Below are 22,649 nucleotides of genomic sequence, written 5' to 3'. Positions count from 1 at the left end.
AGAATGTTTAGGCTTAAGCAAGTGTGTATGAGACCAGACCACCAAACATGGCAACTAATGCACGCTGAGTTAAGGGCGTGTTGGGTGTTTTTATGCCATCATGTATTTGTGAAGAGCTTGGTGTACTGCTTGGGTATAATTGTGCAATTTTATTTGATTCATTGTAAATTTAGACTTGCTGTCTGTTGCGCTCTCTCTCTCTCTCTCTCCATCCCTCCATCCACCCACCCACCCACCCACCCACAAATGCAGCTGGTCATTACAAATCGCTTACAACCGAGACTCCTTCCATAAACGTTAAATGTCTCCTAACAAAAAACGTCACCACATTAACAATTCTACGTGTTAATGTGTTAAACACTTCTTTTTTTTTTTTTTTTTTTAATGAAATCTGATCATCATTATTCTCGGATGATGTGGACCATACTGTAAAAACAATAAGGTAGTAGAACAAGCACATTATTATATAGTAAGATAATGTAATTCTATAACATTAATTTCTTTTGCTGTTATAAAATAATAAACACCTTCTGACCAATCACATTCAAGAAATCAACAATGCTGATTTAAATATAATAGTATTTAAATGCATGCAAATGGCAAGCGCTCATGCCCTGAATAAATAAATCGCCACCTCATGCTGGGCCTCACCTGCCGTCACGTGAGCGGTGCAGGCTGCCGTGGTAACTGCTCATCTTGCTGTGGACACTGCTTGCTTTGCTGCGCACATCATCTAACATGGCCAGGTGAGTGGAGGAGGCATGGGTGGATGTGCCCTGTGTGGACGTGCCACGTGACTTGCGGATGATGGGCGTATTGGGGTCACGTAACAGAGCCTGAGCAAAGTCAGGCTCCTGCAGTACCTGACGGCTGTCATTCACCGCACTGCTGCGGGAGAAGAAAAGATCAAAGATGTAAGGGAAATGGAACAGGATGAGTTATAGTGCTAATTGAACAGAACAGAGGTGTAGACCAACAGAGCAGAACAGTAAATAAGCTGCCCTATTTTGTGGCATAAACCAGTGTTTCCAGTGTGCCGTCGTCTGAGAGCAGGGGTGCCATGTAAAAATAGTTCAAACGTTTCTTAAATGCTAAAATGTGTATAAAACTTTTAATATATATGAGAAATGTTTGAAATAATGACACACACACACACACACAACAATAATAATAAAAAATTATGTATTAAAAATAATTCCCTGACCCTCGCTGATCCGTCAGCAGCACGTCAGTCACGTCAACATCAGTAACGTATGCGTGTGTTTTATCCTAATAATTAGCTTGTGACGATGCATGTGTAGTGCAAAAGAAAATGGACAGATTTGTTAAAAGAAAAACTCCAGATGCTTCTGGACCATCAACTTCATCATCATGGAGCTAAAGCCTTATTTATACTTTCGCCTGTCTCCGCACCACGATCCTTCACTGACTGCGCGCACCTCCCCAAACGGACGAGGCGTTTATACTTGACGATGAATAAAACATGGTGCAGCCCCAAAGAAACTTTCAGCTTTGGCTTTATTCTTTCAGCAGTTTGTACAAAGCACATCGAAATCTCTATTTTTAAAAACCTTTCCATGAATTTTGTGCCATCTGGCTCTCTCTATGGTTCCGCATGGATGGATCATAGAGATGCCTGTACACTCGTACCTTTCGGAAAGAGTAGCCTCGAAGTTATTGATTTTCAGATGCTGCGCCGTGCGGCAAGTTACAAAAAATGCCGTACAGACCGCCACGCGGTCTCTCCTTAATGAGGCCTCGCCCACTCCGCGGCGACGTTGTTTTTGCCGCACGCTCCCTCGCTCCATTGCGGACACATTGAGTATAAACCAGACTTAACGCTGTCTAGCATTAGTGTTCGTGTAGGTTGGCACAAATTTTTTAACATTTTCAAAGGGTGCCGTGAATGAAAAAGGTTGGGAAACGCTGGTATAGACTGAAACAATGAATTTAGACAGCACCAGAATATGCAACATTTACTAAAATCAGCACCGTGAGCACCAGCTGATTCAAGATTCCAGATATTATTTCACAGACACAATTATATACCGTATATAACTTGCAGTGAAATGAAAATCTGGCCTACCCCTCTTTAGACTGTGCATGAAATACTAAATTAAAAATAAATATCAGAAATTAATTTGAAATATGCTTACAGTTATGTGCAGCATGCACGTGTAGTAACAATACAATGCAGAGTTTATGTGTAGTGCAGAGTGAACTTTAGAGTCCTTATGAAGTCCTAAGGGATCTTTATGGGGAACATGTCTGTGTTGAGTCTGATGGCTTAAGGGAAGAAGCTCTCCTGAGCCTCTCAGTTTTAGCCATCAGACTACAGAAGTGCTTGTACTGCAACGCCTGGTGTAGATGTGCAGAGAGGGGAGAGCAGACCCAGAGATGCGTTCAGCTAAGCGCACCACTCTCTGCAGGGATTTGCTCCTGGTTTGAGCAGTTTCTGACCACTGAGACGGAACGAGATACACTGAGTCAGTAAACATTCTATGACCCCAGTACTGAATGTTTTCAGGATCACTGGGGAGACCCTGAGTTTCCTCAGCAGTCTCGGATGGTACAACCCTTCTCTTGTGATGGGTCCAGTTCAGGTCCTCAGAGATGTGCACTCCAAGATACCTGCCGCTGCTCATGCTCACTCCATGGGGACCTCGAGTGGGGTGTAGTTCCACTGTTGCCTCTTCCTGAAGTCCACAACCAGCTCCTTGGTTTTACTGATGTTCAGGGAGAGACTGTTGGTCTGGAACCAAGCTACAAGTTTCTCCACCTCGTCAGGGTAGGCGGCCTCGTTGTTTTTGGAGATGAGTCCCATAACCTCTATGTTGTCAGCAAACTTGACCACAGAAGTGGAGTTGTGAGAGGACACACAGTCATTGACTGCAAATGACCGGCATCAAAGTATTAAAAATAATTCTAATATCTATGTGTTAGTTTGTCCAATGACATCTGTTCCTGTGAAAATGGAAGGAAGCTGCAAAAATGGCTGTAATTCATAAATGGTTGAACCAATATTTTGGACTGCTTTATTTAAAATCCACTTTGGTGTATAGAGGCAAAATGACAATAATTTCGTCACTGTCCAAATACTTATGGCCCTGACTGTATGTAGGTGTGTGTGTGTGTGTGTGTAATATGATAGATAGATAGATAGATAGATAGATAGATAGATAGATAGCGGTGTTCCTAATAAAGTGATCAGTTAATGTGCATTTTTACATGATACTGCGGCTGGGGAGTGTATTATGAAATTCCTGTGTTGCCAAACCCTGGATGTCTACGTCCGCAAGCTCTCTAAACATGAAGTGAGGTAGAAGCAAGGTGCTCATCTGAGAAGGAACTTACTCTTTGCGTCTGCGGCCATGAAGAAAGCTGGCCCACTCGAAGCAGGTCTTCTTACTGCCCACCCAGAACACAGATGGGATGCCAACAACCAACACCATCAGGTACTTCATAATGAACAAAACCAGGTCAGGCTTGCTTGTCTGAGCCACCTACACACACACACACACACGTTAGGGATGTAACTGAATACAAATGCTACTTGGAATGAAGGGCTAATGTGTTTCTAAACACACACACACACACACACACACACACACACACACTGCTAAAAATGACATCATAGTATGTGGAAATATCGTGCATACATAGTATTTCCAATTATAAGAATAACAAGACAAAATATAAGATTAGTAAAGCTATTTCAAGCTTTTCATTTTCTTATTACCTATTTTACTATTGGCAGACAATGACATATGTACAGTACTTTGAAAACGTATTTGCCCCCATCCTGATATATAAGGGCTGTCGATTTAAAATGTTAATTTAGTGCAATTAATTATGGAAAAAAATAACACGTTAAAGTGTTTAACGCATTTAACACACCCCACCTTGCCCCGGACCTGTACGTCATCTTACATTGCATGCAGTTGCTTAGTGACAAGCATGATGCAAGGCAACAACCAAACTCTGCTTGGCCTTCTGAAGGGAAATTTTAAAGTCACACATCCAGATGGAAGCAGTGATGAGACCAAATGGGTGGTGGTAGGAGTGGTAGCTCAGTGATTAGGACACTGCACTTCTGATCAGAAGTTCGTGAGCTGCCACTGCTGGGACTTTGAGCGAGGCCCTTAATCCTCTACTGCTCAGTTGTATAAAATGAGAAATGTAAGTCGCTCTGGATAAGGGCGTTGGTCAAATGCCTTACATGTAAATGTAAATCTGTAATAAGGAACTTGCATACCATTGCAGCAATTCTAGCCTGAAATACCACCTGAACTCAAAGCATGAACTAAAACTGTAATGTTGACACATTCCCACAAATGAGGGGGCAGTGCTGTGTTTTCAGGCCAAGTGTGTGTGTGTGTGTGTGTGTGTGTGTGTGTGTGTGTGTGTATATGCCCTATCAAAGTTTGACTAGAAAATTATGTGTGGGTACTTGGCTCTCAGTAATCTCTTCATTATTTAAGCGTTTCTCATCCACACCTCACTTCTACAGGTCTTCACATCAGACTAAAGCTGACTTGTTCTCATATCCTCTCGCGTGTGCATGTCCGCCTCTTCACCATGCTAACCCTAACCCTAGTGCTCTGACTGGGTGCTCTCACTGGGCTAGACAAACAGATATAAGGCATTTAGAAAGAATTATTTGATAACACAATGTGAAAATGAATTCTCGAGCAGAGATGTGCTTCAGTGGAACAGACAGGAACTCAACATGAGCAGTGGCCAAGGTGTAACACACACTTGAGTGAAGTGTGTTGGGAAAAACTCACTGATGCATAATAGTACTCATTATGCAGGCTAAATGACACTTTCTTGCATTTCTGTGTGTTATTTCTTTTCCAAATGAATTAAGAGCACAGGTTCATATTGATTTCAGAAAGATTTCATTCTGTTCCATTCAGTAATAGCAGCTGTTGCAGGAATTTTCTCAATTTCAAAGCATTTTCTCAATTCAGACATATGCTAGAAATTCTCCTGAAGAGCAGAGGGGAAAACACACAGACCACGTGTTACCCCCTCTTCAGTGTCATCTCGAACCTCAGTGTTCTATGAAACATAACACTCAGACTCTGTGCTCTGTGCACCACATACTGTAGGCACTGAGGGTGGGTTTCTACTGCATGGCTGAAAGTTTCTGACTGCAGAGAGGAATCATTCCTCTAGTATTTCCAATTGTAGCGGTTCACACAGAACATTTACAAACTGCCTAGCATGGTACCTTCCGTATGACGAGGTTCTGTGGAGGTTAATGGGTGTTGACTAGCTACAGGCATGAGCAGTATACAACTCAAAAGTTTTTCATTCATTTTACCCTGGTCAGGGTCGTAGTGATTCCAGAGCAAATTTTGGACACAACACTGGACGAAAGGTGGGTGAATTCACTGCAGATGGTAAGTCAGTCCAGGGCAATCACGTTGCTCTGTATAGAACAATCATCATTAATCTAAGACTTTCTCCTCTGCATTTTTCTCTAAAATGCTACTGAGGCCTGTCACATAAAGAAATCAGTAATGCATGACAAACCTGCAGATCAAAGAGAACAAGAGGAAAAGCAGAACGCCCCTTTTCCTCCCATCACACACAGCTCATGCTAATACACCTACACATATATAAAGTGGAGCTCTGTTCAGGTACTCTATAATTTAAATAAGTAGCTCAGTGTAGGCAGGGCATGTTACAGGTTGACAGAGAGTAGGAGTGAATGAAGAGCTTGGCCAGGCAGGAGAAAGAGGAGAAGGAATCTATCCTGCACAGGTTTGGTGAGCCAGTGAGAGACTGAGTGAGTTTCTGTGTCACATGACACGCAGCTCCAGTTGGATCACTATGCGATTGTGCATTGACAAAGGCCAAGGGTCTTAGATTACATGGTAACATAAGCACACAGTATGTCACTGTGGTGTATCACATCACACCATCCAATTCTCCAGACACAAAAAAATGTCTCAGCTTGGACATCTTTTGACAAATTTAGATCTTGAAATGTTATGTAGATTGTCAAAGATGTATAAACAGTAAATTACATACTGAAATATGAGTACTCTAATTAAAGATGTATGAGAGAATAGATTTTTGAAATCCACTGACAAGGAGGGGGTTTTAATGGGTGTGCAGAATTATAATTGAATATAATGATAATTAGGCTGTCTTAGAGCCATGTGCACCTGACCCCAGTCTGAGATCTCTCTTTGGGATTCATAATCAGTAGTTAGGCACATTCCTTTATTACCCAACAAAGATGGGCCTATTCATCAATTAAATCAATAACTATTTATTGCTCCAAATATACTCTGACACTAACAGATAATGTAAACAGAATGCTGCTCACAGCACATGAAGTCCTGTAGGAAATTATTGTTGCTGTGGCAGCAGAAATATATTGCCTAGCTAACACAGATGTGTAATGTTCACTAACACAGCTTGAGTGATCTCACCATAGCGGATACCTTCATTTACTATAAGAACGTAGAAAAGTCTGAACACTTTTTTCCCCACAGTGCTCTTTGCTCGAAATGTTATTCACTTCTGTAATCATTCATCACTGAAACTAAAAGATGCTTTTGACAATATGTCAACAGTGCTATAGTTTGTTAAGTCGCCTACACAGGTTTTATTTTTCATGACAGGACACTGATCTTAACCCAAGTGGTGTAGCACATTTTAAGGGCTTGCAAAACATATGATGTTAACCAGAGTATATGTTGCACATCATTATTACTATTATTATTATTATTATTATTATTATTATTATTATTATCAGCAGTAATTGAAATTTTAGATGCTATTCAAGATAGAAAATAGTAGATAAACCATTCACTACTCCAACATTTTTTGTCTAAAGTCTCCTTTGTGCATGGTATAATATTTGATGCTACAGCAGCTTTCAGGTGGACTGGATCTGTTAGAATTAGTGAGAATAAGATGACAGTGGTGTTACCTGATAAGGGCAGGGGATGTGATACTCTCGGCAGCGATCCTGTACCCAGGTGGTCTCCCACACTGGACGGTATGCCTGTTCATACAGGTAACAGCCCAACACTGTCAGCAGTGGCACCAGGTAAAGAACAGAGAACACGCCAATACGGATCATGAACTTCACCAACTTGTCCTGGTTCTCCTTCTCCAGAGGGATCTCCATGCGGATCCGGTTTAGGGCCACAATTCCAGCAAGGAGCAGAGACACGCCAACCAGAACATCCAGGCACAGCGGAGCCAGCACGAACCAGCGCAGAGTGTGCACATCGTACAATCCCACAAAGCATACGCCGCTGATGTTATCACCCTCAATCTTATTCATGGCCAGCAGTGCTACAGTCAGCACACCGGGTACACCCCAAGCAGTGGCATGGAACAGCAGGGCTTTCTTTTCAATGGCTTCACTGCCCCACTTGGGCACAGCAGCCAGGAACCAGGTGATTGTGAGGATCACCCACCACACGCTTCCGGCCATGGTGAAGAAGTAGAGCACCATGAAGAGCAAAGTACAAGCTTTGTTATGGGAGCCCTGAGTCACTGTGGAGGCTTTGAACTGGGCTGGACTAGCTGCATTACATGCCACACGCTCCTCCAGCAAAAAGCCCAGGAAAAAGACCAGTGACACCATCATGTAGCACACGGCGTAGAAGATGATGGGCCGCTCTGGGTAGCGGAAGCGTGTGACGTCAATAAGAAATGTAAGGAACGTGAACAGTGTGGCGGACAAACAGACGATGGAGATGACGCCGATAAAGTAGCGGGCGAAGGTGAGCTCTTCTTGTCTGAAGTACATGTTGGGGCAGGGAGGGGAGCAGTCACGCACACCGAGGAATGTGTACCCCAGCTCAGGCTCAATCTTCAACTCATGCGGACACCAGAAACCATAGTCTCGCTGCACTGTCATGGGCAACTCATCAGAGGCATTCATAGTGGTCAGCATATCTACAGCACGAGGATACGGCTCATCACAGTCTGGGAACCTTGGGTTAGGGGCACAAAAACATGACATTACTGCAAATGCACACAAAGAAATCTATGTCTGCCTTTTTAGTAATTATACTTTCAGTATTTAAGAAGACATTTAAAGAAAAGTTTGTAAATAACCTCCTGGCATATGTGCAACATATTATAAATAATATTTACATTTATTCATTTAGCAGACGCTTTTATCCAAAGCGACTTACAAATGAGAAAATACAAGAAAGAAAAAGAAAAAAAAATTATATATAATTTTGTGCAATTTGTGTAATGTTCTAGGGGTTTGAACTGTATAATGAATAGCTTTAGCAGTCTCTCCTCCAAGTGTGAAAAGATGCAGTGGCTATACATGTGTCTTGGAAGAAGCATATGTTAGCCTTTGCCCTTTAAGACTGCTGGCTGTCAACTAACTTGGAATAAATACATTTTTAAATAAATAAAATCTTAGATATTTTTACATGTAGAAATACAGTGATTTTCTGGGCTAATTAACTACAGCATTTTATTCACATATAAATTGATCTTCCATATATGTATTACGACATATCTGCATTTTTACTCAAACAATTCTTCAGAGTACTAATGAATATTATCATGCCAGCATTTTATGAGACTCAATGACCAAACCTGATTCCTTTACCTGTTGCACTCCATCTCCTCAGGCCATGACACACCAAACATATCCATCAGCTTGTGACAGTCTCTCTTCGAGTGGATACACAGGCTGCGGCAGGGCAGTGACATGCGGCCATATTCTGTACACACGGGGGCGTAGAGCGCACACAGGAAAGGCCTCAGGTCTGGAGAACACTGCAGGTTCACCATGGGGTGAAAGAGCTGTGGACAGCGATGAGTGGAGGATCAGACTCTGCCAAGAGCACTGTGACAGAATGACAGTTCTCATAACAGCTCGCTGCATGATGTCAGTGCCACTTCAGTGGAACTAATCAAACCAGCCTGGCAAACATAACTGTTTTTTTTTTCTCTATTTTGAAATGGAAAAAGGTCAACTGTGTAAGTTGATGTGTGCAATATTTCTAACTAAGATATATTCGGTGCAACTGCATCAAACAATCAATTGAAGACACCACCCTTGAGTTTTATTTAAAAAATCATCATGTCTGCAGAGGTAAACAGAAAGGCAGCCATGCAAGTCTGCCTCAGTACTGTAATCCTATGCCCATTCCTGAGGCTCGCCAGCCTGTGGGTGGCTCTGACTGTGCTTTTGTGTCCCCGAGGAGACCGGTGCATGCTGGGAGACAGAACAGCTGCAGAGCTGGGCATTAACATGTAAATCTCTGGAGAAGCGAACAATGCCCTTCCACCTGGGGCCAGCCAATACACATGCACTTCCTGCTGGGGTCTGGCCCTTTATCACTGGCCTACTGACTGGGGCGGTGGGGGCATGGATGAATTCCCTGCCTAGTGCTGCACTGAAAGTGTCAGAAGTTTTCAATACTTCAATCAACAATCAAATAAATAATCTAATCAAATAAAAAAATTTTTAAACAGACCCACAACGCTGTAGTTTTTGCCTTTAGACACGGTAATATATGCATACTAATTTGACTTGGATGGGAAGAGCAACGCAAAGACATCAGAGTTTCCATCACACGCAGTCTAATTAGCAAAAGTAATAGTGAATCGTGTGTAGCCTACTTTTTTATCTAGCCTACTTGTAAATAAGTTTGATAACACATTTAAAACACAAAGTTGTTCACCACAAATTAAATTGAAGGAAAGTCAGTGGGGGAAAAAGTAATAGCCAGTAAATATTTGCTTATTTCTGAAACAACAGCATATCTAATAGATACAGATGAATTTTTTTATTCAGTAATATGTGACGTTATACACAGAGAAACAGTCAATGTGTACAAAAACAAATACAAAAAGCGTGATGAATGTGTAATCATGCCAATTGTAGTTTTTTCTGCCATGAGATTGTTTTGATATCGGGACAATACTTAAAAAAAATTTTTAACCATCTTCAGTCTCAGTTCTCTCAGCAGTCTTTTCTAAAACAAGGAGTGTAATGCACCAAAAACACCCGACCCTAAAATGAAAAAAATGTTTGAAAATAACTTTAAAATTGACAGGACAGGAACAAGATGTCAAATCAATATTTAAAGGAAGCAGCGAAATATTTAGTTTGTCTCCGAAGGGGCGAGATTAAACAAAGATCTAAAGACGATCACAACTTGCTGATTTTTACACCCACCAGACAAAGCTGTGGAAATGGACAGGAGAGTGCGGAGTCTGTTGCTCTGGTCATGGAATACTGACTTGTCTTCCCCATGCTGTCTCAGTGCCTGCTCTATTGGTGAAGTCTCTAAGTGCTTTGTGCTTGCCAGGTTGAAATGCTTGAATTACAGGACTGCTGCTGCTGAAAGTTTAGTGCTGCCAAAAGCCACACACTGCCTGTGTATTATTCATGGACCTGGGACTGAGGTAGAGCACCAGAGGCATGCACCAAACAGCATGACATTTTACAAAACTGATGTTCGTTTGTCTGACATGTTCACTTTACAAGCATGCAGGTCAGAATACATATGAATTCAAAGTGGCGCAACATTAAAATAAAGTAGACTTTCTAAAGCATTTAAAAATGAGCCCAACCCACTATTTTGACATGAATGTGTCTACATTGTGTTTAATCTTTCTACTCTTTTCACTAGCACACAAGTGGGACTGACTGAAAAAGGACAGAATTGAATGGGGCGTTAAAGGCATGTCAAGTAGTGTTAATCATTCTCCAGGGTTCATGGATGCATTGAAAGGACTAAAAAAAAAATAATAAAAAAACACAGGGGAACGATTCTTTCTTTTTTTTTTTTTAGGTCTGAGGCTGAGAGTCTGACATTTACACTAATGTCACAGCCAGATGAAAGATCACACCACTGTGTTTAGTAAATAAAGATTAAAGGTCTTTAACTCGAGACTCACAAGGCAAATCCTGCCACTGGAAAACATGAAGAAACAATCCTCACAGTGCTCCAAAGCAGAGCGAGAAAAGATCAAGAGAAACTCTTCGCCATCCATCAAAGCAAACACAGGGGTAAAAGCACACAATTTTGAAACTGTGCTACATTTAGACAACTGCAGCTTAGGACATGAGCATTAAACAAAATTTAACTCTGGATCTGTTTCCACTCGTGCACTCTTCAGGCTTTTAAAGCATATTTGACCTCAATATTTCATGTGTGCTATGGGTACAATAAGTGTGTGTGTTCACTGAATCACTGGTTTGTGTGTTATGTGCAGAAGCTGGACCTGAGGGGAGAGTGAGTAGTGAATATCTCGGCTTCCCCCTGCTCTGTATCTAGTGTGTATATGTTGACCCTGCCTCCTCCAGAGAGCAACTCTTGTGTGACTGATCAGCTCCGAGAGCTGAAGCATTACGCTACCTTCACACATACAGCGACTCGTAGCAACAAAGCGACCGGAGACCATTAATTTTCAATGAAAGCCGTCGGTTCCGGCGATGGCGACTACTGGCGCCTAGATGTGGGCGGGTCCAGTGAAACAAAGTTGAGAAAAGTTACATTTTTTCAAATGTGGAGTGACCTGACGCAGCTACTACCAATGGGAGTGAAGACAACAGCGCGCATGTGATCCATAGCAACGATCTGTGGTCGACACGCGTGGCTCCGGCACCCGAGAATGATCAGCGCCAAGCCACACACTTCACCCAGGAAACATGGAGGCTGTGGCCGAGGAGGCCATATGCTAAGCTAATTAGCTCTCACGCTTTCACCCCAGATAGATGGCCACAATGGCACAGAGCACACCTGTTTCTCCTTCATCTCGTAGATTTTGATGCATATAAAAACTGGTGATTTTTATATACAAACGCGCCAGAATGGTTCATTTCAGCAGCAAGAAAACTGAGTTGTTGTGAATGCTAGTAACCCATGTTATTATGACAACCAGTAGTAGGAACAATTCATAGTACAGTGACTGGCAACTTTCAGCAATAAAATCACCATATGTGTGAACGTTGCATTACAGACATCAGAGGTCATATTCAACGTGCTGAAGCCTCTCTTATTCATCAGTCATCACTGAGCTACAGCAGCCAAGTGATTCTGTCAGACAGCATGCGTGTTCTGTACTGTAATAATCTAACATCTAATAATGAATGAAATTGATCATAAAGAGTTGTAACCAGTAAAAAAACTCAACCTAAATGTAACTGGTTTTAAAACAGCAGGAATTCGATTAGGTACACTGACTGATGTGTAGTTTCAGGCAGAAATCAGCTAGTGGGTTCTTGCAAACATTTGGGAGAATTTGCCACAGTTCCTCAGCTGAAATCCCAGACAGCCACCATCATGTTTCTTCTGAAAAGTGGTCTCTTGTGTAACATATTCTTTAATGATGGCAATGATGCAATTTCCTTAATGTTTTCCATCACCCTGTTGCAGAAGACTATATACACAAAAATGTCTGACAAAATTTATATAAATATGTATTTAAAATAACCTTCTTCTGTAATCTAACTGTAAACTAAAAACATCACTGAAGACTGATGTAGTAACGTCCTCCTTGTGAAGGATATCAAAAAAATGTTCTCATGACAAAAGAATGTGAGTGAAGAATTGAGGATTGGCTCATATTCTGTTCCTGAAATGCAAATGCGAGAACATTATCTAGCTTAAACTCTGTGTCTAAGATGCTAATAGGTAATTAAAACGTTGCAATGTCGGATCTGATTACCCGGCTGCTGTGCTAGGCAGCCCACGCTGCACAGGAGGAGTAGCAGGAGAAACGGGGTGGGCTTTTTTTGGCAGGAGTGAAAAAGAACACATTTGTCTCTCACCGATGCCAATGGCATTCCTCTTCAAATACTTAAATGGAAGGATTAAGTTCCTGCCTGTTTTCCCTTTGTCTAAGCTACAATTTACTTAAAGAATCAATGGAGGTTAGGCCTTCAAGTGTATGACTGCTTTCAGTGCTTCCTGTGCTATTCAGACATGTCTGTGAGTGTGATGTGTAAATGCATCCAGCTATTCCAATGGTGTAGTAGAAAGAAATATTCTGAGCTATTAGGTTACAGCCATTCTTGTTGAGGCTTATAAGTAGGAAGGTGAGAAATAGAGGGTAGGAAAAAAATTAGAGACAGTGAGAGATACAGTATTGGACTCGCCTGACAGCTGGGATATTCTCTGAAGTAGATGAATTTGGCTCAGAGTCTGGACGTCTCGCTCGATCTCTCCCCCTCCCTCCCTCCAGCTTTCTCAGTGTGCAGGTGGAGATTTGGGTTGCTATTAGTGGAAAAGCCAGTTTGCCAGCTTTTTCAGCGAGCATACTTGTGAAGAAAACTGGGTTCTCCAAGGATCAGTCATTCAAAAGACTCTGAGTCTATAGACTGACAATGTGTCACCTTTCCCCTACTCGAATGTGTGCATGGACCTGAGATTACCTCTAAATGAGTATCTCACACACACTTCATAAAACTGTCAGGAGCAATATAATTATCCCCAAGTGCATTTTAGGGATCAGATTTAACAATCACTTAATCCTGAGGCTTTGACGACAGTTCACGCTCAATTACAGAACGCTAAGTAGTTTAAAGTTGAAGAAAAGTACACCTGCACGATAAATACATTTGATTACCATTTTCTAAACATACTCAACCAGAACATGAACATGTAATCCCACAACAAAGCTGCACACCTTCGTATCCACACTTTATTTCCATGCGTATCTATGAACCAGCTCTGTAGGTAATGCATTGGCTGGCAATAATTCTTGCTGTTTGTTCTTGAATACACTGCAGAGAAAATGGCAGTGTGTGTTTGTATGACAGCTTTTTCCCTCCAGGCTCACAACACTGTCAGGACCTAAGAGTTCAACTCAGTGAAGCATCCATAGATTCTCTGCCTGCTCACACACTCACTCATCTGCTCTCTTGTGATGCTGCTGTTTTGTCCTGGAGCCGGAAAAACATTTTGCACGATTCATTTGTGTTCTGGGTGTGGCAAATGTAAACAGTTCTGACACGTTCTCCAGGTTAAGTTTACTGTCAGGATGGAAGGTGGATCAGCTGGCATCATTGAGAACTCTTACATGAGGGCGTGAAACGAGCAGGGGAAATAGCGATGTGAGTGACATGGAGACACTGCAGTAACTCTATTCATGGTAAATAAAAAGCGGCATGCAGGGACAGACACAGAATAAAACACAGCCTGTCTGTCCAACCAAGATAAACTTCATCCGCACCAACCGATTGGCTCCGGGTGGCCCTCCACATTCTTCCACAATTGTGAAAAGACTGGCAGCTCTGAATAGGTAAAACTGCCCAAAGGGGGAATTATTTCCTTAATATTTGTTCTTTTCTCTATCTTAAAGAGGAAAAAGAGAAAGAAGGAATGGCAGCTCCCATACTCCCTCGCTCCTGACATTCAGTCGTCCTTGAATCAGGGGTCTCTTTCTGGCCGTGTCTTTCCTCCACGCCACTCATCTAAGTGACACATTCTTCCCCTGCCTATGCGCCAGTGCTGCCATGGCAACCACTGATGCAGAAAAAGGCTGGTTTAAAGAGAAAGTCTTTGATGAGCCCTCATCCTCAGGGGTCAGAGGTCACTTGGAGAAACCACCTCCTGAGAGCAGTACTGGATGTCCTTTTGTGGATTCACAATCACGAGCGGTTTCCATAGTTTCCATAGCTGCCCCCAATAAGCCAAGCTAAGAAGCGGGAACTGCTTTAGAATGGAGCCTTGTAAAGAAACTAACTGCAAGCAAATACCCAACATTAACAACTGAAATTCACGCATCTATGGCCTACGCAACAAGGGCCCAACCAATATGAACATTTTGTCACCAATACTGATTTTAGATTGTCTGATATACTAAGCATTACAATGCAGAAACTAATGAAACTAATGAAACCTTCGTGCTCTCACTGTTGTGACTGCCTGATTGACATGACAGCTTCGGACTAAATAAACGTCTGACGAATGATCGAACAAACACATTATAATTAGAGCTGTAAATGAATAAGTCGTGCATTTTGAGGATTATGTACAACATTTATGTAATTTCAAAGCAGGATTGCTCGCTAATGATTTGTAACTCAGTAACAATGCAAGATCAGGAAAACTTTCATAAAAATTATGATCTATATGTCACATCTGAATGATGGGTGGTTTCCAGGAAACAGCTTTTTTTTTAATGTCCACAAATTGCATTCACAAAGCTTGAGTGTTTTTTGTAGTGTAAAGACAAACATCTTGAAGTTAATAAATGTGACTTTAGAGTGATTTGAGAGTGGTAGTGCACAAATATAAATGGCTGTGCCAGATTTTGAAGCTGTAAGATCTCCCATACGAGTGTGTATATGGAATTCAAACAGAATACGTGAATTTGTGCATAAGACATGAAGACAAACACACAATATGCTGTTTTAGTGATTACAAATAAAATTTAAAAAAGACAGACAACTGAAATATGGACGCAGTGCATAAACCAAATAATGACTGAAGCTAAAGATTCAGGTTGCAAAAATGTAGCCATTAAGTCTTTTACACAAACAGTTTAGAAGAAGCCTTTATTTGTCACATACACATTGCAGTACAGTGAAATTATTTTCTTTGCATATCCCAGCTTGTTAGGAAGGTGAGGTCAGAGTGCAGGGTCAGTTATGATATTGCACATTTAGAGCAGAGAGAGTTAATGCTTGGTGTCGCTGCTCCTCCAGTGCCCATAGGATTACCATGCTCGTCCTTCAGCCTTGCCAACATTAGGCCTGTCACGAGAACTATTTTTGTTGGACGATATATTGTCTCAGAAATAATTGCGATAAATGATATGATTGTCATTTTAAGACTATTTTATGCCACTGATATAATGAAAATTTAATATCAATGATTTTTTTTTAAGTCTTAAGAATATACAGAATGTCAAAAGAAGTTTTTGTCTCCTGACGAAAATATCCTTAAATTTAGTCTATATCAATTTAGTCAATTTATGCCATATTTATTCATTTATTGATTTTACTCAATTTTACTTGATTACAATGGCACTGAATATTAGTCAACAGCATTTTACTTGATGAGAAAATGCAAAAATGAAACCAAATATTCACACATTCTGTTGTTACGGAAAGCGCGTATTCACACCATGACTTACCATTCTACCTCAAGTTCACTTGTGCATGCGCATCATTTTGTGCAGAAGCAAGTAGTAATTTTACGTTTATGCTGTGTATATGTCTGATTAATTGATATGTGTTTAGGTTGCATTTGGGTGAGTTAATTAACCTGCTAGTAAAGCACGTCAGTTTACTGTTTCACTGTTCAGCTTCAGCTCACGCAGCTAAAGCAGGTCGATCCCAGACATTATTGACTATGACTGCATTACTTGAAACACTAGAACTATTCCTTCTAGATTTTTCTTCTTCAAAATACATTGTTAGTGCATTGTTACTATCTTTGTCATTTTTTCAACAGTATGTTTGAATTAAAATCGGTGCTAGTGCTTGCTATTCATCTTAAATTTGAATGCACAGTTTTTGCAGTCGAATGTGTGTTTTTATCTTAAATTCAACAAATATTTAAAGTTCAAATTTAAATTTGACGGCCCTAGAGCAGCACGAATGGCTAAAATGTGGGTGACAATCATTCTTATGTAAACTACACACACTTGTAAACAAAATGGGCAATCTCGAGGTCAGCAAAAACTATCAAGGTCATTTGCATATATCTTACAATAAGTCGAAAACATAATTATTGTGACAGGCCTAGCCAACATGCCTAACACAGCCAAAACTATACAGGTCTCCCCGGTGACTAAAGCTGTAGCAAGCCCCACTGGCACCATTAATTATGGTTGCTCTGTGCAACTAAAATTATACTGTAATTACACTTAGCTTTAATTGCAAACCAGATGTTTTTATGCTCTGGCTTACTGAGAAACACATCTTGACCAGTAGTCATAAAAACAATTTATGATGCTCCTAACATCAACATCATGAAATGCATTTTTCTTTCTTTTAGTTTCTCAGTTTACAAACCCTTGGGCCCCTGAGTGTCTCTAAAGATCTCTAAATGTATGGTTAATTTAATCTGTTGTTAGAGATAGGAAATGGAAGCCAAGTGACAATTTTGCATGATAGGCAAAAGCATTTAAATAATTGTCTGAACATACAGTGCATCATATTTGACAAAACAAAATGGAGAGAGAATGAACTGTGAGCTCCACATTAATCTCAGACCTGCCATGACTGGCTGTTATCTTTCATGAATACAGTAAGTGTGAATTACCAGGCCATGTAAATAACAGTGGAACAGAAAGATAATCTTCTCACACTATTCCAGATTTTAGACTCATTTAAATGACAAAGGACGTTAAAAGGGGGGTTCTGTGTTAATACCTACAAATCCACGCATTGATAAGAAACTTGCTCGTGTTGTAAATTCACCAGTGAGCTCACACACAGGCCTGGCATTATCAGTCATTCAGTACTCATGTCAGATTTCACAGTTACTGCAACCCAGCTGCAGCCCATAAGCACCACCCTGCAATTAGCCAAACACACTTTATTCTCCAGCCTAATCAGTCTCGGATGGAAATGTTGAGTGGGTATGAAAAACATTTCTCCTTCCTGCTCTTATCAAAAATTAATATAGATGTAGAAGGTTCAATGATTTAAAAATATGTTAATAATAGCTTTTTTGTGCATAAACTGAAGTCTATCTGAATGTTGGCATTACGTTCTGTCGTCCTAATTTTGTGACAAGCTACATGGTGAACTTGTGATCAGCATCAAGTCAGTGTTGTACCAACAACAAGCTAAAATCAGTACTTCTGAAACTGTTCAAACCATCCAATGCCTTCTGAAGTCAGCAAGCATTTATTTTAATCTTAGCTGGCTCTGTGTGTGTGTGTGTGTGTGTGTGTGTGTGTGTGTGTGTGTGTGTGTGTGTGCATGCACGTGTGAAGTGGATAACATTCCAACACTGAGCCTATTGGTTTTGGTGGTGGGTCCTGTATGCAGCTCAATATAAATACACACAACATAGCTAAGCTATTGTTTAATTAATTATGTCATTATTTGTTACACTATATCCTAAACAAAGAACCTATTCCCACTTGCTTATATCAAAATGTTACCTGAGGTTTCAATGAAGCTATATATAAAATTACATTAAAAGGTTCATCAACATCAAAATGTTAAGTGTGGCTTTGAGGAAGCTGATATGAATGATTAAACTAGGTATAACTGAAAAGGTCATATTAGACCTAACAATATGATACTGATACTGCAATGTTAACATCATGATGCACTTTAGAGTATAATTTTATCATTATATTTCAATACTTTCACCTAAAGTGTACTTTAAGAATTATTTTTGTACTGACTGTTATGTTTTCTATCATTCTGCTAAAAGTTTAATCATAACTTATACATATTATCGTAATATTTATGTTTTGCTGGCATTCAGTACCTTTGTATCATTAGTAGTATCTTTGAAGGTCATTAAAATGTCTTTAACGAAAAGAACAAAAGACTATTACCATCCATCCATCCATCCATCCATCCATCATACCACTTCATCCTTTTCAGGGTCGTGGGGAATCCTGGACCCTATCCCAGGGAGCATGGGGCACAAGGCGGGGTACACCCTGGACAGGGTGCCAATCCATCGCAGGGCACAATCACATACATACTCACACACCCATTCATACACTATGGACAATTTGGACATGCCAATCAGCCTACCATGCATGTCTTTGGACTGGGGGAGGAAACCGGAGTACCCAGAGGAAACCCCCGCAGCACGGGGGTGGGAACCCCCGACCCTGGAGGTGTGAGGCGAACGTGCTAACCACTAAGCCACCGTGCGCCCTAAAGACTATTACATTACGAGTGGCTCTCTTAAAAATTCCCATCAACTCAAAAAACTATTTCCCTGTGGAGTTTTTAATATGTATGCTGCACTCATCAGCTGAGTTATTTTATGTAAATAAATATATTTTATTTCTTTACATGGTTATCTTATCTGGAAAATATCAGTGTCTTTCTCACAGAGCTTTTGTAAATGAGCCAAAGGTGAATTAATGCAGATTTGGTTTTATGTACATGTGTAATTTAGTTTTGATGTGTACTAATATGTTATTTATTCATTATTTTGTCCTCCGTCTAGTGCTCATGATGGATCAGTACATGTTATAATTATCACTGTATAAGTTCTTTTGTGTGCATGCTCTATGTTAGTGTTTATTTTATTTCTTTAAAACAGTAATAACACTCTTCCTGAAAATCTTGCTGAGTATCGAGACAATCAAGAATATTCTGCCATATTCTCTACACCATTCTCAGTTTCTAATACGCAGATGCAAGGAGCCTGAGAAAGAGAGGATACTCCCTGTTCATATTAACACTGCATGGTGATACGCTGGCAGGGAGGGGGAGGGTCTGATTTACAGGGTTGGCTCTGGTTTCTCAGCACACAGAACATCCCGAGAGTAATGTAATACTAATCCAGGGGGAACAGTGAACCCTTGTGACAGATGGGCAGACGTTGACATGGTGGCACCCCATACTGCAGTAGGGCCCACATGACCTGCTATCAACTGACAGCAGACACTCCGCTGTGCTTTTAGAGATCTGCACAGACACCAGCGCTCTCCGCTGTGCTCTCCACTGTGACTACAGTAATGGGAGGAAGAGGATCATTCAACACCTCCAATCAATCCATCCATTGTAGGCCTTCCAGATTATAAGGCGGTTAGCAGTGGTTAACAATGTTGGCTGACAGCATTATTTCCTCCCACCATATCCGGAATAAAGCATCCTTCAATGTTTTGCTCTTGAGCCAAGCACAGGATGACAGCGAGCAAGCAGCACAAAGTACTTTATTGCTTCCTCTGTATGTGTGCACTCTTTAAACTTTCTGCTACTTCAAGGCTAAGATCTAGATTAGGAATTTGTAGTAACGTGCTGTAATGAACCAATCCTTAAATGTACTGTTTGTTTGTTTATTTGCACAAATACATAAAAAGGGGAGTCTGTCCATATTGCATGGTCACTTCAAAATGCACTGCTAAGATAAGCACTCACCCACTGCACCGTTACTACTTACCTGCAATGAATTAACATTATATTTCACATATTCTCAATGATTTACAAGTATATAGATATTTTAAAAATAACAGCTGACTACAGAATGACGCACTAATTTGACACAAACAAGTCAGACATGGCATCATCTGGGTGACTAGAGAATGCCTTTTCACAGCGCAATACTACAGACATCTGTGTGTAAAATGAAATTTGAATCGGACTATCCTATTAAATCTGGTGCATTTAAAAATAACAACAGAAAATAGCAGATGTACCTGTACTTACAAATTTATTTTTGTGCCACTCATTTAATTTGCTAAAGGTCTCCCGCTGTTTGATTATTCATGCGAGTCGGCATAGAACGACAAACTACCATCTTACCCAACAACAAGCTCCATGGCAACCCCATTTTTCCCCTCACCTGCCCACACAGAACACAGACCAACAGGGAAACAGAAAGACGAAAGAAAACATCCACTTACTTCCATGGCAAGAGCGGCTGTCTGTTGGTCGTAGTGGTTGAGCAGGTTGGGCATGAAAGTGGTGTTGTAAGGGAGGTCCTGACACATACGGAGCCCTATGGGCTCACAGGTGAATGTGCTGTGGCTTTCCACAGAATCCATGAGAATAGCAGAGCAGCAGGCAAAGTAAGCGGAGACCAGCAGCATCCATAGCAGCCCCATCCCCCTGTAGCAGAAACCAAGCACAGGTACCAATAAATCCACTTCGAGTCCCATCCTTCATTCACAAAATGCAGCGTGGTGAGACTGGCAGGGTGTGTAAGGTGAGCCGATTCATCTCCCAACGTATATGCACCACACCCAGAGCATCAGGGAGGTAAATTGGGCTGGTCCACTGCTTCCATCCCCCTGTGTGAGCGCTCACGATGCCCTCTTCAGTGGCTGCGTGCCGACCTGGTGCTTACCTCTGATCAGCCACCTCAAAGCTCACGCAGTCATACAAATCAGAGGTTATAAAAAGATATCGTCTTTCACCATGCTGTCCTTCAATAAAGAGCATGCATTCTGTCGTCACTGGCTCTAAGTGCACCTGCAGCACAAAACAACATGACACAAAACATTAACACTTACCTTGAACATTAAAACTTAGCTTATCTCAAACCATGCAAGAAGAAGAAGAATATGCATGTAGGACTTCAATAATAAATTATAATTCAAATTGTAATTAATCATTTGAATCTTTATTACCACCTTTAGTTTTTTCAGTTCCTACAACAACCTTTACCTTACAACAGAGCAGACTGAACTGATATCATGTAATATTAACATTTACTGCTCTTAATGACAATGTTATTAGTGTCATGCTGTAATACAGACGTTCAATGTACTGAAAAGATCAAATAAACAAGTAAATGAAAACAGAACAGTTAATAAGAGCATAACATAGTAAATATTGCACGGTCAAATCAATAAAACATAAGATGACAGTAAGAGTGAAAGTGAATACATAAATAAGGATCTTTAACTATACATATAATTATACAAACATGAAATATCTCTAAATATAATGTACTACAAATAATTATCTCTTGTTTAGTGACTTGACACAGGATTGCAGAATGTAATGCAGACGTTTTTCCCCCACTAATACTTATTTTTTATCTTTCAACAGACATTGCATATATATCATAAATAGATACACTTTTAAAATCTGTAATAAGAATAATTAATCCATTAATAAAAAGGATGTACGAATGGATATAACAACAGCATTCAGATAACTTTATCAGCCCTGAACATCTTTCCTCCCCTATACCCGCATCCCACTGATCACTGTGTCCAAAGGTCCATGATCCAAACCCTGTGACTGGAAACCTACCCCATCCCCCCACAACACACACACACACCTCATCAAGCAGCAGGACTCATCAAGTATAGGTTGATGAAAATGGACAGGAATGACTGGAGCGGTGTATCAGTCACACCTGAGCACAAACAGACCAACTTCATTATCAAATATTTACGAAACAAAATTACTAGTCAGACTTGTTCATGAATTCCGGCCCGTCCTTTTACATAACAAAGACCGTATGGAGTAAACAAAGCTACAGTTTGTAATTACTGAGTTATTACTGTTTTATAACATTAAGCCTTTCCTCGGTTTCTCCATCTTTCTCGTGTCCCCATGACCGGCTGTTTAACCCGTCAGCCTTCTCCCAACGTGCGCGCGCACACGGCAGACCTTAGCAATACACTGACATGCTCTTTTCATTTCAAATGAGAAACACACACACACACACACATACACAAGTCCACAACCACGGGTTGATAAATGTAAAGCTGAAACTTTACCGTTGGTAGACGTTATTCTTCAGCTTCTTGTCGCCGTTTGTGTGTATGACAATACACCGCGTCTACGTTGCAGCAGCTCTGAGCTTCACACACGCCTTGTGTTTAACACGCACACACGCACGCGCACGCACGCGCACGCACAAAACAGAAACGTCAGAGGCAGACACCTGTTTCAGACTGAACCGAGTTTACATGTACACACAGTCTACACTGTAAAGTATTAAAGCTGTGTAAAGGTCCTGAAACTGAAACACACACACACGGTTGCACGGACCGCTGCTCGCTTTGCATACTCCAGTCGA

The 22,649-nt window shown here is 40.9% G+C and overlaps 1 protein-coding gene across 3 annotated transcripts in view; it reads right to left on the bottom strand.

Moving 5' to 3' along the window:
• Window positions 1-22,649, bottom strand: part of fzd3b (frizzled class receptor 3b) — a 26,291-nt gene extending 3,642 nt beyond the window's left edge. The window contains exons 1-7 of one of the 3 annotated variants that reach the window (XM_017476315.3): window positions 22,348-22,649; window positions 21,903-21,980; window positions 20,518-21,085; window positions 8,609-8,805; window positions 6,953-7,970; window positions 3,355-3,503; window positions 652-888 (exon numbers count right to left, since the gene is read on the bottom strand). In XM_017476315.3, the coding sequence (XP_017331804.1) occupies window positions 652-888; window positions 3,355-3,503; window positions 6,953-7,970; window positions 8,609-8,805; window positions 20,518-20,772 (1,856 nt within the window). In that variant the 5' untranslated portion in view covers window positions 20,773-21,085; window positions 21,903-21,980; window positions 22,348-22,649. The remainder of the gene's footprint in view (window positions 1-651; window positions 889-3,354; window positions 3,504-6,952; window positions 7,971-8,608; window positions 8,806-20,517; window positions 21,086-21,902; window positions 21,981-22,347) is intronic. The other 2 variants (XM_017476314.3, XM_017476317.3) reach the window with 2 other exon arrangements.

Source organism: Ictalurus punctatus, chromosome 9, assembly GCF_001660625.3.
Source record: "Ictalurus punctatus breed USDA103 chromosome 9, Coco_2.0, whole genome shotgun sequence".
In the NCBI taxonomy this organism is placed as follows: Eukaryota; Metazoa; Chordata; class Actinopteri; order Siluriformes; family Ictaluridae; genus Ictalurus; species Ictalurus punctatus.
This window is presented reverse-complemented; position numbering and strand designations above follow the sequence as displayed.